General features: G+C 35.9%; 2 gene segments (V, D, J or C); one reads left to right on the forward strand and one right to left on the reverse strand.

Moving 5' to 3' along the window:
• Positions 1-8,729: 8,729 nt before the first annotated feature.
• LOC127431731 (immunoglobulin kappa variable 3-15-like) lies at positions 8,730-9,663 on the reverse strand. The segment is given in 2 exon segments: positions 8,730-9,352; positions 9,490-9,663. Coding segments are annotated over 2 exon segments (393 nt in total).
• A 289-nt stretch (positions 9,664-9,952) lies between these two features.
• Positions 9,953-11,442, forward strand: LOC127431670 (Ig kappa-b4 chain C region-like). The segment is given in 3 exon segments: positions 9,953-9,961; positions 10,058-10,109; positions 10,972-11,442. Coding segments are annotated over 3 exon segments (378 nt in total).
• The last annotated feature ends 317 nt before the right edge of the window (positions 11,443-11,759 follow it).

The following is an 11,759-nucleotide window of genomic DNA, read 5'->3' on the forward strand; positions in this document are numbered from 1 at the left end:
TATATTTTGATGAAAGATTTGTAAGCCTGTGATTAGCTATGCTAGTTGACTTTCATCACAACAGGGACTAAAAGTGGTTCAAGAAACGAAAACTGAAAATGAACGATAAATGGTTTATCAGAGTACATTATTGGAGTTACACCACTTGCTGTTGCCCAAAAAAAATGGGGTTTCACTCTTTTAAATGGAACATGATGAGCATGTGCTTTGATTCTGAAGGCAACTGCTACATCACACAACTCTTTGCCTAATTGCACGTTGTAGATGTAGTCTTTCGTGACATGCTGCTGAAGACCTTTTTGGCAACTATATAAAGTGGCAAGAAAAGTATTTGAACGCTTTGGAATTTGCTGGTTTTCTACATTAATTGGTCATAAATTGTGATCTCATCTTCATCAAAGTCACAAGTATAGACAAACACAACACACAAACAATTATAATCTTTCATGTCTTTTTTGATCACATCCCATTAAACATTCACAGTGCTGTGGAAAAAGTAAGTGAACCCTTGGATTTAATAACTGGTCGATCCTCCTTTGGCAGCAATAACCACAACCAAGTGTTTCATTTAGCTGCAGTTTAGAACTGTACAATGTTCAGAAGGAATTTTGGACCATTCTTCTTTACAGAACTGCTTCAGCTCAGCCATATTCTTAGGATGTCTGGTGTGAACAGCTCTCTTGAGGTCATTCCACAGTATCTCTATTGGGTTAAGGTCTGGGTTCTGACTGGGACACTCCAAAAGATGGATTTTCTTTTCTTGTAGTCATTCTGTAGTGGATTTACTTTGATGTTTAGGGTCATTGTCCTGCTGCATCACCCAACTTCTTCTGAGCTCCAGCTGGCATACAGCCACCCTGACATTATCCTGTAGGATATCTTGATAAACTTGGGAATTCATTTTCCCCTCGATGATGGCAAGCTGTCCAGACCCGAAGGAGCAAAGCAGCCCCAAATCATGATGCTCCCTCCACCGTACTTCACCGTTGGGATGATGTTTTGCATCATGTTGGCAGTGATGGGCAGTAGCTTCGCTACAAATAGCGAAGCTATTAGCTTAACTACATTTCAGAGTAGCGAGGTGGTAGCTTCGCTAGTTTTTAAATCAATTAGCTTTTCAGTAGGAAAGCTATATTTTTAACAAGGTTGCAACATAGCGTTGAGAAAAGCTGCACCAGTACGTCATGCCTTGTACCCGGTGTTTACTATCGCCAATTTTGAATCAAAACTAAAGATGTCCATCACAACTGAATTGCTCATCTGAGTCGGTTTTTTAAAATGAATTGGTCACACGTGATAGGAAAGCAGTCTGAATCGGTTCACGATTCAATCTGAATGCCTCAGAAAGCTGCTGAATCATTTGTGCGTGCTCTCACTTGCCAATAAACTCATGGAGTATTTTATAACACGGAAAGTAAAAATAACGCTGGTTGCAGTGGATCTACAATCAATGGAAATGAAACCTGCAAATGCATCCTATCGTTTACCAGTGATAAAGAAGATCTTTATAAAGTTCAACACGTTTGCAGCTTGTAAACGACTTCTGCAGGTAAATACATTTTCCAACCAAAAGAGAATCAAAAAACGTATTAGCCTACATGAAAACACAAAAAGTACCATGACATTACCATGTTTTTTGGACATGTACCATTACCTGGACGCACTATGTTAATACAATGGTAGACTATATGAATATGGTAATCATATATCAATTTACCATGGTAATAACATGGTATTCTTTGAAGTACTTTGAAGCACCATGCAAATACAGAATGGTACATAAATATGGTAATTATATGTTAAATTCAGGGCCGTAGCTAGTGGGGTGAAATGTGGTAACGATTCTAGGGGCCCACAGGTCCAGGGGGGACCCACAACAACTTCTAAACCATATTTTTTAATAGGAAAGGGGCCCAGAATACCTTGCTACGGTCCTGATCAAAGTACCATGGTATTACCATCTGATAACATCAGAAATCACATTGTTATTGCCCAGATGTGCTCACGCACACACACACACACACATGAAATATGGCCTCTGATGATATATCCTGTAATTCTGTATCCAGCTGCTTTATTTCTGTATTGTATAGATGAATATATAGATGAATAGTATACTGTATGTACACAGAGTTTTTATACAGGAATGTGCAAATTAAATTATGTTTAAATGGGTATGGGTTTGTAGAGGAAGTGGTCTAAATCTGAAAAATAAAATGTAAAAATTTTGATTTTTCATACTGAACACACGTTTGTAGAGGTAGCAGAATAAATATGAAAAATAAAATGTAAAAATGGTGACTATAAATGTTGAACACATGGGTTTGTAGAGGAAGTAGTATGTCTAAATATGAATTTACATGTTTGTTCTTTACGTGCACATGCTGGTATGTATTGCACCATATTGTATACTTGTATTGCACTAAACTGTAATATACTGTACCAAGGCTTTGATAAACATCATTTGAATAAGTCTTTTAGGTGCTTTGTCTATGATGGTATGCTCTGTGCATCTGCGGTTGAAAAAAATGTGAAGTAGCTTAAATGTAGCAAGCTACTTTTGGTGTGTAGCTTGTAGTGTAACTTGCTACTTTCTCTGAAGTGTAGCTTTTAGCTTAGCTTAACTAATATTTCTGTTGAGTAGTTTGTAGCTAAGCTTGCTACATTTTTGGAGTAGCTTGCCCAACACTGCATGTTGGTATGCGATCCCCTTTTTTACGCCATACGTAGTGCTGTGTGTTCTTCACAAGCAATTCAACCGTAGTTTCATCTGTCCACAAAACATTTTCCCAGTAGCGTTGTGGAGTGTCAAGGCTGTCTTTGGCAAACTTCAGGTGCGCAGTAATGTTTTGTTGGTAAGCAGTGGCTTCCTTCATGGTGTCCTGCCTTTGACACCATGCCTGTTTAATGTTTTCCGTATAGTAGACACATGAACAGAGATGTTAACCAGCTGCAATGTTTCCCTCAAGTCGTTTAGCTGATTTATTTATTTTTTATTTTTTTTAGCTCATTGAGCATTCTGCGGTATGCCCTTTGAGTCATCTTGGCTGGACGTCAACGTCTAGGGAGAGTAGCCACAGTACTAAATCATTTCCATTTATAGACAGTTTGTCTAACTGTCTGACAGATGAATAACTAAGTTCTTCAAGATAACTTTTTAACCCTTTCAAGCTTCATGCAAAGCAACAATTCTTGATCGTGGGTCTTCTGAGATCTTTTTCTGCGAGGCATGGTCCACGTCAGCAGATGCTTCTTGTGAATAGCAAACGTAAAATATTTGAGTGCTTTTTATAAGTCAAAGTAGCTCTAACCCACACCTCCAATCTCATTTCATTAATTGGATGCCAGGTTTGCCAACTCCTGACTCTAATTAGCTTTTGTTGATGTATTTAGAGAAGGGGTTCACATACTTTTAACAACCTACACTGTAAATGTTTGAATGATGTATTCAATATGTACAAGAACAATACAATAATTTTTGTGTTATTAGTTAAAACAGACTGTGTTTGTTCATTATTGTAACTTAGATGAAGTTCAAAACGGCTTTTAAGACAAATTTATACATAAATGCAGGTAAATCCAAAGGGGTTCACATACTTTATCTTGCCACTGTATAATTACTACACATACATGCACGATTAATCCAAATGCAAGGAAAAATATTGAGGTTAAAAGTACATTTCTCAGTTGTTTCCAAGTCTTCACTGAATTATTGTTAGAAATGATGGATCATAAAATAAAATAATTCAGATGTATATTTTAAATATTTGTAGGGATATATATAATATAAAGAATGCATTTATTGTAATGACTTTTTATTTTTATTTTTATCTAGGCTAGTGTATACATTGCTTGTTATGATTCTATGCTGCTAATTCCCCCACATAGGACAAAAAATGATTGCTTATTTTTGCTTATTTTGGGTGAGGCAAGTCCCTTATTTTGGGCTTGCTTTTCTTGCAAGATCTGGCAACACTTCAACTGATATATCACCCAATTTTAGCACAGAGTACTGTCATTTAAAATAACGCTAGCCAATGCTAAGCTAGTTAAGCTAAGCCAATGATACAATAAGTTACTCTCATTTATTATTGATTAAACCGTTTTACGTTTATACAAGTTTGTATAAGTTTATATAAGAACATTTTTCATATTAGTCCCAAACCATAAAAGAATCATCTATTAATCATAATTGTACTAGTATAAACATATTAACTACATAATCATAACTCATATTAATGATATAAGACAATCGTGTTGATTTGTCCTTTTCTATGTTTCTTTACTCTTGAATCTATTTTTACACTGTCCCAATGAACCCCACAACTTGTACAACCCCACAAATACATAGCATAACTTTAATAATTTATTGACAAAAGTCAGTAAATATTTTGTGACATTAAATGTTATTTGTTTTTTGTTTTTTAACCTAAGAACTAGTGTTCGTTCCACCAAAGACATTCGACAAAGTATAAAAAGTAGCCGATGCCAACCAAACCCGGTCTCCCCTATTTTACCTGTTAAGCACTTTGGTCAAATTCTGTTTTTCTTTTTAAATGTGCTATAGAAATATGTTCATAATTAATAATAATTCAAATTCATTTAACTTAACGCATAATGTAATGAATAAATCTTTAATACTGTGACAATGAGGGAGGGAGTCTAAAGGTGCGTCCCAAACCGCACACTTCTGCACTATTTTACATCATATTGTAGTGTAAGTAGTGCGAGTAGTATGTTTACACTGAAAATGCAACAAAAAGAAGTGTACTTTGAGTACCCGGATGATGCACTTTTTCAACCGTCAAAACGGAGTGTGGAATGTTGGCAGAGGTGGGCAGAGTAGCCAAAAACTGTCCTCAAGTAAAAGTACATTTACTCAAGTAGAAGTAAAACTACTAACATAAATAATTACTTGAGTAAGAGAACTCAAGTATCCAATTAAAAGAGTACTCAAGTAGTGAGTAACTCGTTACTTTCACAAATTACATAATGGACATTAACTCCCACATATTCCATTACATAATGCACATTTAACACGTATTACAGAATGTGACGAGGAGGAGGGCGTGGCCGGGCCGTGATGGAGCACGGCCGGCGCTGAATCAGCTGATCAGCGGGAGAGCGAGATGAGGGGCGGCCGGAGACGCCGGTTCAAGAGAGAGACACACGCGGATGTTTGTTATGTTGGTTTTATGTTGAGTTTTACATTAATCATTATGTTGACTGTAACAGGTAAAGGTTGGGCAGGGAGGAGGCAGGAACCGGATGAACAGTCAACATAAACATCCATCCATCCATCCATCCATCCATCGAGTGAGACTCCTGGAGCCAAATATTTTCAGTCCAAGACCACAAAAGCCCAGCCACTTTCTGCTCAAGCTGTTTGAGGCCACGTCCACACTGTGTTTTATTTATGTTTATTTTGTTTTGTTTTTTAACCATGGATGGTATATAACCTGCCCCAATGGAGCCCAGTTAAAGTTCAGTCTATTATCTTGAGATTTAAGGTGTCTCTTCTGATCAGGGATCTGCCTGAATGGAGATCCCTGTGGTGGACACCATGCTGAAGGCAAATGTGCTAACTTCTCTATCTAGTTGACTTCTGTGGTTCTTGATAAAGTCCCTTAAGGTCTGACACTGTTTAAGTCTCTCCAAACTCATGATGTTCTGCTGTGGCTCCTCAAACCTTTCATAGATCAATGACATGCACTGACAGGAAGCTTCTTCATAAGTAGAAGTAACCCCACGTTCATTTTAAAGAATATGGATCTTAAAGAAAGTACATTCTGAAATCGAAAGGTGCAGGACGTAGTCGGCAAAGGAAAAAATATAGAATAAAAAACAGGACTGAACCGTGGATTCAAAACGAGTTTGATCTACTTCATCTGTTTGGTTCAGGCCAGATGGACCGGGGATCTCTTCCACAGGAAACTGGCTTTCATCATCATTTTTCCTCCAGTGACTTATTGCAATGTAACACAAAAGTCAACTTATCTTCTGTTTTACTGTATGGTCTGAAATATAACAAGCTCATGTAAACTGAAATCAATTAACTTGAGCTGTAAGCTGCATGACCACTTTTATATAATGCAGCAAAAGATTCTGAAACAACATTCAAAAGGAGCACAGGCTTTACAATTCTGGATGAATGTAGGAATGGAGATCTCTGTGGTGGACACTATGGTGAAGGCACTGTTTGCAGCATCAGCTTGTGTCAACTTCTCATCTAGTTGACCTCTGTGGTTCTTGATAAGTGGCTTTTTTAAGGTCTGACATGGTTCCAGTTTCTCCAATCATGTACTGATCTGGTTCCTCAAACCACTCATACAGTTCTATGATAATGGAGCTTGTATAAAAGACTTTTTCATTAGCAGCGTCTGGTTCACTGTATGGCGTGATAGTAAATGTGTCTCTGAGATGAACAGATTTCACTGCAGGTGTTTGAGTGACTGTCACTGAACCTCTTGATTCTACAGAAGGACAAAATATTAATATTAGTAAAAGTTCAGACAAACTGGTTTCCTTTTCGGTGGGAAATAATTTCTAGCACACATGATCAGTCATATAGAGTAGAATGAGTTTAATTTGTTCTTACCTCTAAAACAGCAGCTAGTTAACATCCAGATGAAGATGGTGATGACAGTCATGATTGCTGTGGATTTAGATTCTGGATGAAGAAGTTCTCAGTCTTCAGTCTTCAAACTCACTGAACTATTAAAAACTCCCAGACAACTGAAGCATGTGCTGCCAATGCAAAGTGTCTAAATGGAAATTAGTTTTAAAGGTCAAGTCAGATAATGCAAAAAAAAAAAAAAAAAAAGAAAAGAGTTAGATGTTACTTATGTTGTGAGTTTGCATCTGAACAATTAAACATTTTGTCTTTGTCTGATGTTACAGGTCTCTGGTAATTCAAATGGCACAATTAGATATGAGAGAAAGCTCCATCAATATATGAAACGGTAAAATTGTTACGGGTCAACATGATGAATGAGGTCAAAGGTCAGAAGCAGGGACTAAAAACAAAATGTTCTTCATTCAGTGCGTGAGTGTTATATCGCCTGACGGGGGGCAGACTTCTTCCCTACATTACAGTGATGCAGCAGTTTCCTTCAGGATCAAAACATGTTTCATTATACAAAAATAATAAAGTTTCTGAACAACATACATTTGTGACAAAAAATACAATTCACTACTTAAAGAGTCTTTCTACTAACAGAGAAAATTAGATGTAGTATTTGATCAAGAAAGTCTTTTGGTGAAGTTTTACACATTTAAAATGGTTTTGAGACATTAATAGTTGAAAAGATGCATTTACTGGTAAAACTATATGAATCCTCTTGTGGTTTGAACATGGTCACTGGAGACAGATCTGATCTATTCTGAGAGAAACAGAATCATTCCACACTGACAATGCAAATGTGATTTTCACCTCACACTCTCAGATTCACTGTTTGATTGGTTAAATGATCTGAACTGGAACACACCAGTTTCACTTCTGCTCTATAGAGTCGTTAATCGTTTTTGAAAACAGTCCGGGAACCACCGACGCCAGAACGAGTTTTGAAGTGGGGTGGCAGCAAACTGGGCTGGTTGTGATGTCATCACAACAACATTCTGCAGTCAATATGTCCAATTTATAAAAATAAAAAAAATAATAAAAACAAATTAATTTGGCCAATTTATACCATACCAGCTTCAAAGATTGTCAAAAGCAAAAAGCACAGTGACTGACTAGTTATTTATCAACATACACAGTTTGAATGCTGAAGTAATCTAACTAAACAAATTCAAATCCTCGCCGACACAGAGAGAGACTGGCTATACACTTGTCATTATATTCACAGTTCACACATACCTTTGAGGCATTTGTCTTCATTTTCAGATAATACTGGAACACTGTATTGGTTCAACTGTGTGTTCTTGTGTGTGGGTCCCTCTGTTTTATGTGTCTATTTAATCATTTGACAGTCTTTTATTGTTCATCTGCATTTAACAACATTACACAAGCACAATATGCCCTGTGTTTTATACCTTTTTAAAGCAGCATATTGCATTTGACATTATGTGACTTGAAGAGGTAAGGGTTAAAGTTATTTCCTCATCCCCAATAATAGGATACAAAGCAACATTTGTTCATTATTCTACTTTATCTAATTCTGCTGACTTTATAACTGATCTTCGATATCAATGTTGTCTTACTGTGAATATATTCAAATTTCCCTCTTAAAAGAAGAATAACATGAAACCCACATAGGTTTTAAAACACAGTTATTTTACATAATAAGCTTGATAATATTGTTCAAACAGTATATTGTTATTCTACGACTATCATATAAGTCATATAATTTAAGTTATAACTACTTAAATAAACATCTGGACTTGTGTATACCGGAACATATCCTTATTGTTCAACACGCATCTACAAACAACACAGAATGGCAGTGACAGCAGCACGCCCTCATCCACTTTCATTAATTTCTGGCTTTTTTTAATCAGGTTCAGGGTCTTTTGTAGATCAGTGATCTAAACGTTTATCTATTTAAATGAATATCAGGTGCTAAAACTACAACAAATTATATTCTCCAGAGACTCCAGCACTAGATGAATCTATTTGAACACCTGAACAACATGTATGTGACATCACCTCTCACTTTATATGAGCCTGTCCAATTGAGGGGTGAAACAAGTCAAATGTTTAAAGTTATGAATTACATTAAAATATGACATCTGTGAAAACAAATGTTTTATGTTTGCATGACGCTGTATTCACATGGATAGGTGTCAGTAAAGTTTAAGACTAGTGTCATATCAGCCAGTAAAACATAAACCAAAAATGACTGAATTTATAATAAAATGTGTCGTCCAGTTTCATATGTAGTGTTGAGTGTGAAATATAAAAATCAAAAACTTTGTGTCCATGTCAATTTATAATGTAACATTCAGAGAAACTGTTTCTGTATCAGTAGTTCCTCTTTCACTGAAGGAGGTTTTTGTACGACTCTTTATCACTGTGTGAACACATCTTTACTGTTGATGTAGTGATAACTCTGACAGTAATAATGTCCTGCATCTTCAGTCTGGACTCCACTGATGGTCAGAGTGAAATCACTATTAGATCCACTGCCACTGAATCTAGATGGAGTTCCAGTGTTGAGGGTTGTTGCAGCATATATGAGGAGTTTAGGAGCTTCTCCAGGTTTCTGTAAGTACCAGCTCAAGTAGTATACATAACCAAAAACCCAGTGGTAGTAGACATCACTGCTGGTTTTACAGTTTATTTTAACTTGTTGTCCTGGTTGAGCTGCTGTTGTTGAGGGACTCTGAGTGACTGTGATCTGTCCATTACACTCTGAAACACATAATAAAATAAACAGAACTTTTCAATATTATTTCAAAAGAGCTTTTTGACACTTTAAATAATAATAAAAAACTTTATACAATTCAGTTTACTTTATATTTGTGAAATGCACTGAAATAGATTCTCACCAGCAATGAAAAGCAGTAGAGAGCAGATAATGAGAGCGTGTGCTGTCATCTTTACTGTGAATGAGTGAGAACTGAAGGAACAGTGATGTTGGTTTGACAGTCCTGACTAACAGACAGTCTGATATTGTGCTTTAATCAGAGGGGTGGGACACACATTCAAAACTGTTTCCTCTCACCAGAAAATGTGACTGTTACAGGAGAACAGCAGAAATAAGAAACAATTACATGTCAAATTACATTCATACATTTCAATCTTTATCTTTTAGTTATTAATTCCAATTGCTTGAAATTCTAATGATTTTTGATCATTGTGGATATCTCATGAGCATTCAGTAGATCAAAGTAAATCAAATGAGTTATAGAATGGAGTTATTACATTGTAATAAACATGTTGTATATGATTTGGAATGTAATATGTATCTTTTTATTGTATTTTTTAAACAGTAGTTGATCACAATATGAAATGAATCATGTTTGAATGTGTGTTGTGTAAAGATGTGTTTGTGATCATGTGTTTAAAGTGCAGTTAGTGAAGCGCTCAGAGGTTTTTGTACTGCTGTTCTATTAGTTTGTATCACTGTGGTGGACTTTCGGCAGCGGCACCAGACTGGATGTTGGCAGTAAGTAAATCATCAAATCATCATTTTAATGTTATATGTGTTTTTATAATGTGGAATGTGTCAGTTTTATGTTGAATTGACACACATATGAGTTCAGTGATTTGTTTCACTTTTTTAAAATTTCATGATTTTTATTTATATTTATTTATTTATTAATAATATCTGATTAGATAGATTGAATAATTTGGCTGTTTTTCAAGAAATGAATGTGAACTTTAAAGACACTTAATTTACACTTTGTCAGCACATGTGAATTCGTTGCTCGTACAGAAGTGAGATGTTATTCAGTTTTTGTAGCTGTTAAATGGCTCTGTGTTTAAATTACTAACATTATCAAGAGTTCATAAAAATGCTCCTTCAATATGAAATGTTTCTTAATGTAATATGTAAGATATAAAGTTTTACTGTAGGAATTCTTTCACCAAATTAACTGTTAAAAGTTCATCATTGTACAGAATTTTCTTTTCTATTCTCTTGAGGTTGGGCAATGTCTTTTCATAGTTATTTCTTAATGTAGAAAGATACATTTATGAAGGAAAAATATTCTTCAACTTCTGTGTAAGTCTAACTGCAATCATATAAAGATATGTGAACTTTATTAATAATTTCATCAAACCGTCAAACTGACATCATTTTGGTAATTCAGAGTCTTTGGGGGGAAAAATTGCTCTTTATATGAGCGAACAGATCAACATGAAGAAAAAAACTTGCAGATTAATGTTGAAAGTTTTCAATTATATCTTTAAAGATCTTGTAAAAAAAAAATATTAAAATACATAATTTACTAAAGTAGTTTCTTTTGTATCAACCTGGAGAAAGAAATCTTTTCTTCTTTTGAAGTTGTCTATTGTGTATTTGTCAGGCATCACTCGTCCTAAAGTGAGCGTCCTGCCGCCCTCCAGTGAAGAGATTTCCACAAAGAACACAGCAACACTGATGTGTGTGGCCAACAAGGGCTTCCCCTCAGACTGGAGCCTGAGCTGGAAGGTGGACGGGAGCAGCAGGTCTGAGAAGAGCAGTGCTGGGGTCCTGGAGAAGGACGGTCTGTACAGCTGGAGCAGCAGTCTGACTCTCTCTCAGGAGGAGTGGATGAAGGCGGTCACAGTGAGCTGTGAGGCCAAACAGAAAGACCAGCTGTCAGTCACTGGAGAAGTGAGGAGAGATCAGTGTTCTGAGTAGATCCTCTGGATTCTCTTCTGCTCTTCTCACTCATGTCTCACATGGAGACTAACAGTGGCCTTCTATTCACACAAGTATATGTGTGCTTTTGTCTTTCAGTGCTCATTCTCTCTTGTCAAAATTCAATAAACAAATAAAATATTCAATTATTAAAGTTTCCTGTCTTTCTTATTTGAAAAGTTGATTTATTTATATTATTTGTGTCATTTGTTAGTTCAGTTAGCTCACATTTTATAAATAAACTTCACTCAGTGAACCATGAAAACACCTGCAGAGACATTATGAAACAAGACTGTGCAGTCAAATTAGGAAACTCAAACATATGGTGTTCTCAGTAAATGTAACCATTTATGATCAGATTTTGAAATATAAACATTCAGGATCTAGCATGATTCAGAATGTTTCAAAGATTATTTTGTGTCCTTTAATGAAAACAAGTAAATCTGATGTTTTGCACAGAGTTAACATGTT

This window comes from Myxocyprinus asiaticus, chromosome 41 (genome assembly GCF_019703515.2).
Source record: "Myxocyprinus asiaticus isolate MX2 ecotype Aquarium Trade chromosome 41, UBuf_Myxa_2, whole genome shotgun sequence".
In the NCBI taxonomy this organism is placed as follows: Eukaryota; Metazoa; Chordata; class Actinopteri; order Cypriniformes; family Catostomidae; genus Myxocyprinus; species Myxocyprinus asiaticus.